We start from the raw sequence: 16,506 nt of genomic DNA, 5'->3' as shown, positions 1-16,506 counted from the left end.
TGATACAGTATTTAGCATGATTATGATTACGTACGCTGGCTTGGCTTTGTTCACTTCTTCATGAAACGAAGTGGATCAGGCAAGTGATTCTAAAATATTTGACCTACATGTAAGACAAAGATTTAGGGCTTGAACCATTGTTTACCACGATGGTTCCACCCTTACTCTCTGTCTAAGCCAACGGTTATGCCACCACTGATAAAAGCAAATTGACGATACTCGACTCCTCAGCTGATCTAGGGCTGGTTTCAAGGGAAACAAATATTTTTTTTTAAATGGAAGTGTCATAAGACTAACTGGCCAAAATATTTTGACCGTAAATGCTGGGGGCTGGGAAGGGGGAGGTCTGACTCTGGGAGCCCACCTACTCTGTTTTAAACAAAAATCTCTATTGAAACATCACTTTGGAGGTCTTTCTTATAAATTTGAGGAAGAATATTAAGCATAAAGAAAGTCCAGATTCTCTTCTTTCCTGCAGTTTAAAGTTTGTTTGATTAATTTACTGCACATTTTATAAGTAAATGCATTTCTATCATACCTGGATTAGTTTGGAGAGTTTCTTGAAGGGCGAGACATAGGATGACTTGGCCTGTTCCAGGATGGCCTGTACCCGCAGGACCCCATCTTTCTGAAGCTGTTCACTGATCCCGGACAGGTCCTGGCACCGGCTCCTCCAGAACTGGATCTCTTCCAAAGGACCAGCATTCTCTGAGGTTTCAATGGCATCCTGAGAGGCTAGGACCTCCTTGATCTGTCTGGTCCAGTGTACCATGGCAGCTGTTGTCATGAATATTTATAAGTTATTAATCAGAGTGTTAGGAGTCATGAATATTCATAAGCTATTGATAGGAGTTATACATGTAGCTGTCAATATTCGTAAGTTAATAGGCAGATCGATTGCTGTCATCAATATTATTAATCAACTTGTCAGAGATGTACAGGTTTAGTTACCCACTCAATGTCTCCACATTGATCAGTACTACAACTACTGTGAATTCATTTCCCTTTTATTAATCAATTACAGCAAGCATCATGCACATTAATGTAAATCATTATTACACCTCACATGACATTAAACAATTATCATATATATCATTAATACTAATCAGCATGGAAATGACTTGAATATTCAAATTAATGATCAGGGCCCCAAAATACAAAGGTTAGCGATTAATCACTAAATGAAATGGCCTATCAAGATCATCGTTGCATGTGCATTTTGCTCAGTAGACTAACTAGAAACCAATCAGAATTGCTCTTCAAACTAGCGATTAATCGCTAAACTTTGAGTTACAGGGATCAGGACATAGATAGATTGATTGTTAAATCATAAGTAAAATGTGGCACCTAATTCTTCAAAAAAAAATAAGGTGAAAAGGTGATTAATAAGATGAAATGAGAAACAAGTCTTACTTTCTAATCTCTGTACGAGCTCTTTGTCCTTTGCAGCCTTCTCTGGTGGAATATTCATACCTTCCTTAGGGATATAGAGAACAGTATGACCCTGGATCTTATAATGTGTGTCTGTCAGACTGGCCATAAACCTGTGAAGCTGTGCTGAGAAATCATTCTTAATGCCTAGTTGAGGGAAGAAAGATGGTTGTCATAGTTCAGGAAAACTGACTGTAATCATATATCTGATATAAACACGCTACTACAATCAATTAAGAGAGTTGTTAAACTAAAAATCAAATTTCAGTTCTCATCTGAATTTACAATATGTTTCTGATATCTGAATTTAATAGGAAGCAATTACATTCTTTTATTTTCAATCTCTTAATCTTTAGTTCTAGCTCAACTTTGCATCCACATGTACATGTAAACTCATTATCGTTTGTTTAGTGGAAATGACTGAAACATACTTCAAAGACTTGATTCTTGTTTCTTTTTTTTTTTAGATTCAACCTTATAATTTTTCTGGCTCAGTGGTAGATGTCCGCCTCATGAACTGGAAGTCATGGGTCTTATTCTCGACCAGAGTTTAAAAAAAATAGACCTTATTAAAGTCTTCTTGCTAGGCACTCAACTTTTGATTTAGGGAAGAGTTATGCAGTGCATACAGGTAGAGCAGTTCATGACTAAGGTGGTTTCCCTGGGTAAATATAATAATAATATGATAAATTTCAGTACAATTTCCTGTGTTTTAGAGAAAATTATATGTCACAAATCATCTCATAAGGTGTTAATTTTGAGAAAATTCTATTCCATTTTTTTTTTACAATAGTGTCAGCATCATTACTATCCAACATGATCCATAATGTGACTCTAATATGAAAGGATACTGTCTGGCCAGGTGGTGTTATCAAAGAACAGTGGAGCAAAAATGCTATGCATAATCCTCAGTAAACTTTCAACATGGCCGCTCCTGACTGTGCCATACTGAATCGCCTTCTCCACGTTGGCTGCCGTCAACTTGACACCCGGTCGCCGGATGAAATAGTTGAGCTCCTCCACTCCCTGGGGAGGGATGTTGTTGCTGACGACGAGTCCCATCTGAGGATCGACGAATACGGTGAGGAGTCGGTCGTTGGATCCGGGATCAAAGAATGCATCAATGGTTGCATGGTGGGCGTCTGTCCACATCTCAGGCTCGCTGGCTGCGAGGATCACTCTCTGTTTTACAAATTCAGTCTAAAATTGACAAAAATAAGTAACGTGATTCAGAAAAAATATATTGATTTTCAACATGGTTTAAGGCACCTCAAAATTTCTACCGATCATAAGACAAGCAAAACAAGATCAAAAGTACATCTCAGATGGGAACCTTCCTTAATTTAAGTTTAAAAATCCATTCCTCTGACATTTTCAGTGCCATCAGCTACAGTTAAATCAGAGTTTTGCACAATAAAATTCCAGTTGTTAAGAAGCATCTGAACGCAAAGTGTATAATTTGTCAAAACTTTATTAGGGTTATAGAAAATGCAAACCCACCCCATTTATGTAAAAACAGGATAAATCTAAATAATCTCATTTAGCACAAAACTGTGTCTGAACAAAGATTTAAATTAAACTCTGGTGTAAAGCTTTGGTTCATCTATAGATAGCCAATTGTGTAATAACTACCAAACAAGAGAAAAATTCAATTTGACAGCAAATTTGGTGCTCACTTCATAGATAATTGTTTGGGGATGGTTAATGAAATAGTTTTCTTCACCTTTACAGCATTAAAACCATGATAAATGCTAATAACATACAATTGTAATAAATTTTGTACATATTCCCATTATATTAACACAAAGTTAGACCATCGTGACAGAAACCAGACTTCAATATGTGGGTCAATATGTCAATGACAGTGGGCAAAGCACAAGAAAATAACAGAGATTCCTTTAATATTTCTATTCACTTCACTAATTAGTTTCCACTTCAAGAATGAACATGACAGCATTATTCAGGACTGGACTTAGCAGAGTTTAGATCTACCCTTTTGTCTTTATATTTTATGTTGTACAACGCCTACTTAGCTTGTTGTACGCGAGCAAATGGGAGGCTGAATGTCAAACATTTGTACCGTTGCACACACGACGTACGATCCAAAATGTACCGTTGCACGGCTTTAAGAGGTGACATCACAATACGATTTTATTCATTGCGCTCAGTAAAAATGAAGGTGCAATACGCGTATAGCCTGCTGGCTAAATGCGCAATGCTGCCCAAGATCATGTGCGCGTGTGGGATTTTGCTTTTCGCTTTCAATATTTTTGCTCCCTTTTCATAGATTACTGCAGGGAAAAACTCTTCTTTTTTCATATTTCCGCTAAACTCCAAGGCGTTGTACAACACAAATAGCGAATATTTTTATTCGTGCAATGGTGAAAGATTTCGCATTCGGTGAAAGAAAGAAACACTATTCAACTCCGCTAACGCCTCGTTGAATAGAGCATCTTTCTTTCACCTCATGCGAAATCTCGCACTATCGTACTCATGCCGATTCGCTATTTGTATATTGGTTTCTGTTGCTGTCTTCTTTTGATTTCCTTCCCTACTTACATAATCAATATGAATAGGGACGGGTGATTCTTCATGTCCTATTGAAGGTGAGCTGCCATTTTCCAAGGCTAGTTCTCCATTCATCATCAGATCCCCACTGGTAGTATGGCGTGAACCTGAGCCTGGTGTCGCAGTCATTCGACCAGCTCCTGATTCAAGTGAAAAAAAATGGAAACAAAATTAATGATAGTCCTTATTATGTTAATCATCTGTATTATTATATCAGTTCTTATTTTTTTTAATGATATTTGCTATTAATTGGCACAAGTGCATACATGTTGTTGTTCTGGGCCCCACTGCATAAAAGTTACTATTATGGTATCTTTGCCTTCAATGGTAACTTTCATGGAATCCTTGATTTTGATTGACTGACGAGTAATGTTACCATGGTAGTTACCATTGGATGGTAGAATTAACATAATAGTAACTTTTATGCAATGGTCCATATCCCTAGGAGCTTTTTATTTACTTTGAAATAAACATTTTTTTTTTAAAGTGAACTGTTATTGGGCTAGCACCATGTGTGTCAGTGGATGGTGTGTGCGCTCAGTATAAAAATTCTAACTTTTTGTTTCATTATCATCATGTTGAATCAGTCTTTTGATTACCGGTACTATATTTTGTAGGCTTTGCACAGGGGGCATCCAGTTCTAGGCAATATGTTACAAGCAAAAGATATGGAGCCCGACTACTGTACCTGTACAAATATGTATCACCTACGTGTAATCCTATGTTAAACATACCAGAGGTCAATGCACTTCTTGGTTCAGTCTCCTCGGGTAGTTTGATGGCAGGTGGTGACTCTGATTTGTTCCCATTTGGCAGACCATTTTGAATGGGAGTCTGAGGGGCCTGATCTTCTTGAATCCCATTGGTCAGGGGTTCATCATTGGGAGCTTCTCCTGAATCAGCCATTTTCTCTTGAGTAGTTTATGCTGCGTTATCACAGAGTACAAGTCCTTCAAATAGGAAAAGGGAATATGTAATACAAAAGGAAATCAATCTTATCTTGACAGATGACATAAGAAATGATAAAAGATGTCTACAAATTGTGTTTTTTTTAATCTTGATTTAACATGTTGATTAAGAACAATGCTTTGGCCTTCGAGCACTTTACATGTATAATTGATATGCACATGAGCATTCAGTACACTTTATTTTTTAATACCCCTAGACAGCTACATTGTAGACCCTAAACATGTATTTTTCATTCCTTGGATTTATTCTACGCGCAACACGATTAGACTGAAAGCTTCATTCTCTGTTTCGTTGGTTGTTCCGCTGTTCTGCTTCACTAAACAAATACATAAAAGTTTTGAAATGTCGCAACACTCATCCAGACAGATAGATTTCAGCCATCTATTTTATTAATCTCTGGAGTGGATGACAGCTCGACAGTAAGATGGGGAAAAACAGAGAGTGAGACTGAGTGAGACTGAGTGAGACTTGGTCCTACAAAATGTAATATAGATCTAGTGACCTGGCTCAATTCCCCTACACCTACAAATGTAGTTCATGATGACTTGCAGTTTTCCAAATGGCAAACTAATACTTATAGATCTAGGCCTAATTTTTTTTTTATGAAAGTAGAAACTTGAGATATATTTACATTGTCATTGACTATATAGCACTTGATTGGTGCCAGCACTTTACAGGTGAATGAACTACTTAAAATCGTCAAAGAGTCAGTCAGTGAATTGTACCTGCCCATCCTGGAAAAAATCTTCAGGTCAAATCAATCTTGACTTAAGTTAGGGTTCTTGCTAGATTGTGGGCATTAACGGAAAGACAAGATGAGAATCTATTATCTAGATTCTATTATTTTGTTGTTGTCATGTCTCATGACCTGACATCAGACATGGTGTGTGGTCTGGTCTCTTGAAGAAATCAACTTGACAATGAAAATGTCAATGACAAGTCCAAGTCTCGACTCTCTCTCTCGAGTTTAACTTAGTCTGACGACAGTCTCGATATTGTGACACTAAACTTTAATTTTTAAAGTAAAATTCTGACTACCAATTAATAAGGTATATCGCTAATCAGAACCGCAATGCACTATGAGATCGTAAAAGGGACCGTTGCGCACGTGCACTAGTGGACAGTCTGCAGTGCGCGTGCGCAGAACTAGCTAACTGCCCCATTTGCGATCCCATAATGCATTGTGGTTCTGATTAGCGATATACCTTAGTTATAGGCCTAGATCTAGACCCTAATTTAATTATAGTCTAGACTAGAGCCGAGGTGAAATTAGTTTACTAACATTGCCAGGTGTGAAGTGCCCCCAGTCTTTCGTTTACTTCTGTCGATTCAATAAAAAAAAATTGCAACGACGGTTATCCCCTCTTGGCCGCGGCCAGTAAAGCTCCGCCGCCCCACGAAAGCGGCGGAGCTCCTTAGTCCTTGCATTGCAGCCGTCCGGCATGTACGGTAGGCCATATCCATATCGCATCGCTCAGCCTCAGCTCACTAACTCATAACCCGCTTCGCGGGCCGGAGCCCAGAACTCGTCCGTGTAATCTGAGGCGGACATTGCTCTCCAAAATGGGGTAGAATGGGGGCGCAATAGGAATAGGACTCAAAATAAAACTTAAAAGGGGAAAATATGAATTATGCAATTACCTCAATCGTGAGATACAGAATCCTGACAAGTGACATCGAGGCGCAAATTGGACTTTCAAAAAAAGGAAAAGTTCTGTCTCATTCGTTCTCCTTCTGTCAAAATCGAAAACAAAAATGTGCCGATCGATACCGAGAACGAACACGACAGAGCCAGAGCCAGAGGTCTACTCTAATACTTTAAGACTGTCTAAGTCTAACTTTTCCTTTTTTTGAGGGTCCAGTTTGAGTTTGTGCCTCGATGTCAGGATTCTGTGTCACGATAGACCTTCATCCATATAATCAACGTATAGCCTAGGCATAATTTATTTTCCCCCCTTTTATTTCGAGTGTTATTGCGACCCCATTCTACCCCATTTTGGAGAGCATATGTTCGCCTCGTATTACACGGGCGAGTCCTGGGCTCCGGACCGCTTCGCGGGCCGGAGGCTCGGAGCTCCCTGGCCTAGGACTTTAGTTAACCCAGGCTGGGTTAACTAACTCGATGCTGCACCGCCAGACAAGGTCATTTTTTCTGCAGTTTATCCATGTTTAAGCCTTCAGTATAGCCTCAATCGTAACATACATATATCAGCTAACAAATGATAACTATTTACCTTCTTCGTTTACTTCACTGCATTATGAAAATCCAAATTTGATTAATTTATCCGTCCACAGTCCGAGCTGCTTATGTTCGCTTTCAATCTCCCTGACGACAAAATTGGCAATAATAAAAATGTGTATTGTAAAATTTATTACTTTATTTTTTATTCATACTAATTTGAATATTTTGTCAATAATAAAAATATTTTTTGCAAGAAAATATTATTTGTATTCAAATATTTTTTTTTTTTTTTTTAATTGAATGACAATTTAACATCAAATTATGAACTTTGAATGGTGCATATTCGTTGTTTGCTTGTTTTCGTTAGGAACAGACTGGTGCCATTTTCACACAATACGTCGTCGGCTGCACTCATAGAGATGGCTGCACTGCACTGACCTGCACTGACCTGTGAATGGTATAATTTCTTTTTTCCTTTTCTTTTTTTTAATTAATCAAATACTTTATTTATATATACAAATTTCACAAATCACAAATCATGCATGGAGGGGACTTAGAGGGGCTTACGCCTATCCCCCAACTCTATTGGAAGGGGCCTAATTGTAAGATGTAGACCCCCCCCCCCTATCGACATTTTATACAAGGCTAAAACCGAGCAAAATAGTCAACAAAATTCTTTAAATTTATATAGAAATAAACTTTGTAACTTAAAATCATCACTAACGTGGATATAATAGGCCTATTTTTGGCCTCTTCTTTCTCTTTTTTTTTTCCTTAAAAAAAACACTAACAATAGTTTTCAGAAATTCGACATAATGCTGAAAAGACAACACTTTCACTGAATTCCGAACCATCATTTCTCTTCTCCCATATTTTTGCACCGCCTACCGGGGCGCTCATGCTCAGCCCCGCCCCCCCCCCCCCCCTGCCTCAGTGTAAGTTTCAGGCAGTACAGTATGGGGGCTTGGGGATATGTTTGCCCCTCCAAATTTTTCACCACCAAGAAAAAAAAAGAAAATGAAAGAGAGAAGGGTGAAATATGATATCATTTTCTGAATAAATGTCAAAATCTATCATAAGATTGGATTTTGCAGGTAATAAAAGTGTCGAAAATTTTGCTCGCTCACTTTGCTTACCCTAAACTTTTTGTTATAAATTTTGTTCAAAACGCCATAAAATTTGGGCTCATTATCAAGCCACTGGTTTCAGGGTTTTTTTTCTTCAATTTTTTAGTGACGCAGGACACGTACCGGTAGCTATCTGTCGGCCGTAAACTCATAATTACGTTCAGCGTAGTGGTTTTGGGCAGATTTTGTTTTAAAAGTAGGTTTCATTTATTTTTATTTGTCCTTAATTTTTTGTTTCATTTTTGTGGAATATTTACCAAATAACGATTAGTTTTCTGCGGGAAGATTGCTATCGGGGGCTATTTTCTTCAGGGTAATAAATATTGTCGGGGTTATAGCCTGTCGTCATCGCCTCATTTGGGGTTTAAATGTTTTGGTGGTATATTATGGTTCTTAATTAATAGCCCTTGAGTATTTTCAGAGTTATTTTTCATGGATGATTGCTTGTGGGGTAATTGTTCACACCTTCAACCAACATCGCAGGAGGAACTACGATCAGTGACGTCATGGGCCAACATTAAGTTGAGGGCCGTACCAAGCATGGCATAACATGAGACAACATTTTGTTTCAAATACCGCGAGCGAGCGAAAAATATTGACCTTTTTCAAGGGCGGATCTGGCATTTTTCCAAGGAGGGGGGGTGGCCAGAAGGACCAAGGCCGCGAGCCACGAAGTGGCGAGCCGATTATTATTTTTTTTTTTGAAACCCTTTAAGTGATATTTTCCTGGCATCTATATAAAACAAGCATGGATGATAACGTCTTTTCAAATCAAGTTAATTGTATCCAGAGCTATCATGTGTTTGTTTATTAACTTAATAAGATACGAAATTCCACCTATATAATTATTATCTCTGATGGTATTCAAGCTACATATAATAATTGCGTAAACATAAACATGCACGTATGTTGATTGTTATATCTCTAAATTAGCTGAAATTGTTGATATACTGACCTACAAAAGTATCCGTTTGCAGTGACTCTTGAACAGAATACATGTCTCACCAATCAAATAAACGGCGCGATCGAAGCACGAGCTGAAATTATAAATAAGTTCCGACCTGAAACCTGGACATTCTAAGCCGCTGTTTATTATCATGAACAATATACGCGTATCTCATTAAAAAATCATGCGAGCGGAAATTAAGTTGAGCCGTGAAATAATAAATATACAGATCGATCTGAAAAGCGTTATCGTATTAAATATTTGAAGTCGCTCACGAACAGAATATGTCACACTGATCAAATAGTGCGGGCGTGAAGCGCACGCTGAAAATTTATGAAATTCTGATTGAAAACTAGAAAGGTACCACTTTTTGCAATCATAAATACGATGGGTATCTAATCAAACAATTTATACGAGCACGAAGCGCGAGCTGAATTTTTTTTGTTATTTAGATTTTACAGGACATTCAAATCAATTTGGTAACCATGAACAGGATGGATATATATTTTTTTTTCAGACATAAAAACTGGACATTCTAAGCATGTTTTGCAATCAAGAACATGATGAATCATGAATACAGTGGCGGATCGGAGGGGGGGGGGGGCACAGCCGGCGCGTGCCCCTCTTTTGAGAGCATGAATAATCAAGATTTGTGTGTAAATTTACCGTTTTCCCGCAGCCCCCCCCCCCCTTTGATAGTGAGGACATTTTTTTTATTGTCAAATATTCCGCGGACAAAATGACCTTCAATTTTAGGTGAAAACCTTTTTTTTTGCTTGTCAAATTTTCATCGGGAAAATGTGCCCCCCTTTTGGAAAATCCTGGATCCGCCCCTGCATGTGTATATAACTTAACAATCGATGCCAGCTCGAAGCGGGAGCTAGACATTTTGATTTTCGTGACCTGAAAACTGGACACTCTAAGCACCTTTGGTAATCATGCGCATTATTTTTTTTACTTGGCAACCCGAGGAAGGGGGAGGGGTTGAACTTACTAACCCCCACCCCGTAGATCCTTCTCTCTTTTTTACTTAAAAAAATCTAATCATAGATTTTTACGCAATTTTTAGAAATCATAAAAATTCCACTTCCTTTTCTTTCTTTTTCTCCTTGTTCCCTTTCCCCCCATATTTCTTGGTCTTTATTACTCTATTAATCTATATGTGGGGGGGGGGGTCTAGTCACTGGACTCCAGTGTCCTATGCCCCGGTCCCCATATATGTATGCATTCAGTGGACTGACATAAATTCTTTAGATTGCGACTATAGTACGTGGCATATTTATATCAATAAATTAATCTTCTCAATTACAATATCATCGACTTATTTTCCAAAATAAAATGAATTAAGAAAGTTTGTTACACTGGCATAATGAATTGCTACACTGAACTTACTGGCTGAACGAAATATACCCTTGTAAAAAAAAACCATGGTTTGATGTTAAGGTAAAACCATGGTTTTGCATTGGATCCATCGTACAGTAATTTCATAGTTTAACCATAGTAAGATATGGTTTAATTATGGTGAAATCATGGTGCACTAGTGTTTAACCATAGTTAAACTATAGCTTTAGCATGGGTAAACCATGGTAACCATGGTTAAATGGTGTTAAATTGGAACGCACTTACCATGACATTACTATGGCATAACCATGGTCACAACTGTGTTTTTACCATATTTTAACAATGGTTAAGAAAGTATAAAGCCATGGTAAAGAGAAGGTGAAACCATGGTTAGAAAAAGGTGAAACCATTGTTTTACAGCTGCCAAACCACATAATTACAACCCGAATCACGGTAAAACCATAATCAATTGTATGGTAGACCCACCTTTTGATCATAGTGCAATATTGTATGATGATGGTTAAACCATGTCAAAGTACTGTCTAGCCATGGTTTAACCATGGTTTACCACGGTTAAACTATAGGTTTAGCATGGGTAAACCATGGTAACCATGGTTAAAAGGTGTTAAATTGGAACGCACTTACCATGACATTACTATGGCATAACCATGGTCACAATTATGTTTTTACCATAGTTTAACCATGGTTAAGAAAGTATAAAACCATGGTAAAGAGAAGGTGAAACCATGGTTAGAAAAAGGTGAAACCATTGTTTTACAGCTGCCAAACCACATAATTACAACCCAAATCACGGTAAAACCATAATCAATTGTATGGTAAACCCACCTTTTAACCATAGTGCAATATTGTATGATGATGGTTGAACCATGTCAAAGTACTGTCTAGCCATGGTTTAACTATGGTGTACCACGGTTAAACTATAGGTTTAGCATGGGTAAACCATGGTAACCATGGTTAAAAGGTGTTAAATTGGAACGCACTTACCATGACATTACCATGGCATAACCATGGTCACAACTGTGTTTTTACCGTACTATAACCACGGTTAAGAAAAGGTGAAACTATGGTTAAGAAAGTATAAAACCATGGTAAAGGGTAGGTAAAACCATGGTAAAGAGAAGGTGAAACCATGGTTAGAAAAAGGTGAAACCATTGTTTTACAGCTGCCAAACCACATAATTACAACCCGAATCACGGTAAAACCATAATCAATTGTATGGTAGACCCACCTTTTGACCATAGTGCAATATTGTATGATGATGGTTAAACCATGTCAAAGTACTGTCTAGCCATGGTTTAACCATGGTTTACCACGGTTAAACTATAGGTTTAGCATGGGTAAACCATGGTAACCATGGTTAAAAGGTGTTAAATTGGAACGCACTTACCATGACATTACTATGGCATAACCATGGTCACAATTATGTTTTTACCATAGTTTAACCATGGTTAAGAAAGTATAAAACCATGGTAAAGAGAAGGTGAAACCATGGTTAGAAAAAGGTGAAACCATTGTTTTACAGCTGCCAAACCACATAATTACAACCCAAATCACGGTAAAACCATCGTTTCAAAGTGTCTTTACTATGGTTAAGAAAAGGTGAAACAATGATTTTAAAACAGAAACAGCGATAATAACATGGTTATGCAATGAAATCCAAAGTATAACCATGGTTTCACTACAAACCAATCATAGAATTACCATGGTCTTGCATCCTCAAAATCATGGTAAAAGCATGGTTAATATTGGATCCATTGTGCGACATACCCATGGTTTAACCATGGTGCATGATGGTCTGATGATGGTTAAACCATGGTGCACCTTGGTCTGCCCATGGTTTGGACATCCTTCAACCGTGATCGTACTACATTTACTGTGATTTAACTATGGTAAATTTGAAAGGATTTACAACAGTATTACCATTTCCATTCATGAATTAATCGTGCATAAATTATCTCGGACCAGCAAATTTGACTGTTATATTGGAAATCTCTGTCTATTGAGTTTCTAGTGTATCAGCGAAAGAAAAGAGTCAATTAAAATACAGTTACAATGTACACATTCGGCTACATCATCAAAGAGCCACATTGGTGATGGTATAATAAGAAATTACATTTAAAATTGTAGGTCAGTCAGACAGATAATATGACAGAGGTCATATTCCACACTATACATCGCCACTTATTGTATCAATCAGTGAGTGATCACACAATGACCTAAAAAGGGACACAATGCAAATCAGTGTTAAGAACAACGCAATGAAAACTTTTAATAAAAATAAAGTCAAACACATCTAATACAGTACTACATGTACAGCTCTGGAAACATTACCCAAGTTAGCTGACAAAAGAGGCAATTCTTTATACATGGCAGGTTTGAATACATATCTATAAAAGAACCCACATAAATTTTAATACATTCTTTATAAATTTTGTACTTTTCACACAAACAGTTAGCACAGATATGGCAAGCTAAACTAAGTAAGGAATGTATACGGTCCTTTTCACGGTCAAGGGTGTAACTTTCAAAATTCACGATCAAAATTTCAAAATGGACTGTCATAAACATTTCTACTAAAAACAGGTCAATAAATATCTTAATTCTTCATTTCTGTCTGTTCTGGAGCTTAATCTACTTGAGAAACCTGAAAAAAATTATGCGCAACTGTGAAAAATGAAAAAAAAAATGAATAAAATCAGTCTTTTGATTTTATTACCAAATTGACAAATTTTTTCAAGGAAAATATTTTCATTTGCCATTTTTTATTCACAAATTAAATGTTCTTTGAGGTTTTTAAAAGTTTTGGAATCAAACTTTAATAGTTTTGTAAAAATTTCTATGAGTTCTTGAAATTTATCACAAATTTGGATTTTGACAACAAAGTGTTTAAAATTACATGTCTTCCAAGAGGAAGAGGAAAGCAAAACTTATTGTACATTAACTTCTCCATGAATGTTTATTACTAACACAAATCCCATGGAAATCAGATACCAAGTAAGAAAGTTGGAAATTTCTCACAAGTGTGTTTCGGAGGCTTCAGTTAACAAAAGTATGTGTTTCGGAGACTTCAGTCATGTTAGCACTATAAAAGTCCCTTATTAAAGTTGATTACTTTTACAACTCTCCCTTTTTCATATGGCATATCAGTTATAAGACTGAATGCAAACAAAATCAAACAAACTAATGTCTTGTGAATGGGAAAATGTAATTCACGAATGTTAACTTACACAAAGACCAATGCCTTGTTGCTAAAGATAGGTAAACATTCAGCTTTAAAGGGAATATAGTAATAGAAATACATCTAACTACAGAAAAGAATATTTATGATGCATAAACAAAGTGATGAAATGCCAAAACGTGTGTTTCAGTGGCTTTGCTAGGGTTCACAGAGTGTTTCGGAGACTTCAAACATGTTAACATATTGCATTTTCCATCATTTAGCTAACAGATTATTTAAATTTTAACACTTGTTTATTGTTATGTTAAATCCAATTATTAAAACAAATCCAGAAAGTTGGTTGGCAATTAATTTGTTATATGCCTTTAGTGTTTAGGAACATAGCCATGAGCAATCATGTACGTGCAATTATTGATACTGCACTTTCTGATTTACTTAATAGCACTTTACTTTGCATTATACAACTACAAGCTGTTTAAAAAAAGTACATACAATACATGTAAGTTATATGTACATGATTATAATTCAAAACAATTGTTGGTATTGGAATCACTTGTAGTGAATGGTGTTAGGGCAATTCTATTTATGGCAAAAGTACTAACTATCCACCTATACCTACCTAGAGCTCAAGCTCATAAAATTAATCAAATTATAGTTGAAAAAAAATTGTTAATCATAGGACATTATTGTCAACACAGTCTTCTCAAGGATTTAGTTAGTTATTTTCTCAATATCTAAGTTTTAAATCATGCTTTGCTTTCATCTTGATCTTTTGTCATCTTTGGCACTTGGTTTTCTTCCCACCTTTTTTCTTAATGAAGACATACTGTACATCGTAAGCTGTACATAAAGTATTTATAAACAAATCATATCAAATCACATTCTAAATTGCATCTAAATATACCTTTCAAAACTTAATATTTTTGTAGAGACAACCTGGAAATCTAAGTATGAGACAAAATTGTGATCAGCTTTTGTATAAATTCAACTGAAATGAAAATCCTTCAAGGCAAACAGATTGCAATACATCTGTCACAGAAAGTAATTTAAGAAAGTTTCCTTTAAGCCAAAAACTTATAATGGTATATGGAAAAGAGAATGAAGCCTCTGAATCATACGAGAATTTACATGTACATGTCTCAGATGCCTTGATATTTGAGAAAATGCAAAGATTAATTTTAAATATTTGTATATTAAAGTCTTCCTAAATTGTTCCTAAATATTACATTGTATATTTGTGCGCATGTGTGTAAGTATGCATGTATCTAAACAATAAAAAAACCTGAATTTGATAGAGGGTAACACATGTTTACAACTGTAAAATTGAATCACAAATACAAGTTCTTTTGTATATCATTAAAAATATGAAAATCTGATGAAGACATGCTCATTCCTGTAATTTTAGAGATCAAAACCAAACGTGCTGTTGAAAAAATGCCAAATTTTTCTTATCCAGGACATTGGAATAACACAAAATACCGGCGGTGTTAACTCTTCTTTGAAGCTTCCGAAACAAGTATTAACATAAGTTTAGGATGCCTGTTAATTTGGGAAAATGCAGAGCTTTATTTTGAGCCACTGTATATTACAATATCAACGTTACATGGTTTATATGTGTGAACTTTCTTTCTTTTAGTTAATGTGTAATTTTTATATATTCTGAGTTAGAAATAGGGAAATGCATGTTTTATGAGTGGAAAATACCATCTCAAATACTTAGCTCAGGTATAACTTAAAAAATATGATTAATTCATAAAATGAAATGTTTCTGTTCTTTAGTAGATCAAAACCAACCAAAATAAATTCAAAATGTAAACACTCTCTTATCTATGAATTCAGAATAACAAAAAAACATGTGTTAACTGATGTTTGAAGCCTCCAAAACAGAATTTTCATGTTATCAGCAAGTTCTGAAAAAAATTGAATTGATATACATACAATTTCTACCTGAGGCCAGTCTATACATCATAACATATGATTACAATACAGATTTAACCTGGGAATTTTTGATTGAAGTAACAAAAAAAATCAAAACAAGTGATTTGACTGTTTCGGAGGCTTCAAGTGTTTCGGAGGCTTCAACTGTTAACGGAAAGTTTGTATCATCTCTTATTTTCAAACAGCAAGGAATATCTCTGCTATTTATTGACAGGTGAACTAGGTGTCCAGATACTACAATGTGATGTATTGATTGGTCAAGTTCCTTCGTTCATATTTATATGAGCGGTCTGTAAAGTTTGTTTCGGAGGCTTCAAAACAGTTAACGGAAAATTTACCTTCATCAGTTAGGCTTTGAAAAAATTGTAAAAAGAAGTGTGATCAAATATATTTTGTTATTATTTGGAAGTTTCTACTTCAAATGTTGCATAAAGGTCCTAGGGAGCAGAATTTTTTTTTTTTTTAAACCACTGCTCGGAATACAAAGTTTGTTAGCTAATGTTAACGGAAAATGAAGCCTCTGAAACAACAAATTAGACCACCCTGTTCTCAAAAATAAAGAAGCAGTCACACTAAAAACCTATCTGGTATTTTTCATTGAACATCTGACTTCACATTCTGCATGCCAAAAGTAATCCTCAACATTCCAGAAATAATACAGGGCATTACAAAAAAGTCTATGTATTTTATGTACACAAAAAAGGTGCAACTTTGGGTACTTATGTGCCTGCCAAAATTGAACGAAGTAATGAGTGAAGATGTCTATGCTACCCGAGGTAGCACTCATTGAGGTCACTCATATGC

At 36.1% G+C, this 16,506-nt stretch overlaps 1 protein-coding gene across 1 annotated transcript in view; it reads right to left on the bottom strand.

The window, feature by feature from the left end:
* Positions 1 to 7,317, bottom strand: part of LOC129278546 (dynein axonemal heavy chain 2-like) — an 87,059-nt gene extending 79,742 nt beyond the window's left edge. The window contains exons 1-6 of the mRNA XM_064111536.1: positions 7,203 to 7,317; positions 4,734 to 4,949; positions 3,991 to 4,139; positions 2,283 to 2,631; positions 1,414 to 1,578; positions 539 to 777 (exon numbers count right to left, since the gene is read on the bottom strand). Of these exons, the coding sequence (XP_063967606.1) occupies positions 539 to 777; positions 1,414 to 1,578; positions 2,283 to 2,631; positions 3,991 to 4,139; positions 4,734 to 4,905 (1,074 nt within the window). The 5' untranslated portion in view covers positions 4,906 to 4,949; positions 7,203 to 7,317. The remainder of the gene's footprint in view (positions 1 to 538; positions 778 to 1,413; positions 1,579 to 2,282; positions 2,632 to 3,990; positions 4,140 to 4,733; positions 4,950 to 7,202) is intronic.
* Positions 7,318 to 16,506: the final 9,189 nt, after the last annotated feature.

Source organism: Lytechinus pictus, chromosome 16 (genome assembly GCF_037042905.1).
Source record: "Lytechinus pictus isolate F3 Inbred chromosome 16, Lp3.0, whole genome shotgun sequence".
NCBI classification, from domain to species: Eukaryota; Metazoa; Echinodermata; class Echinoidea; order Temnopleuroida; family Toxopneustidae; genus Lytechinus; species Lytechinus pictus.
The sequence above is the reverse complement of the archived record's forward strand: the minus strand, read 5'-3'. Positions and strand labels throughout refer to the sequence as shown.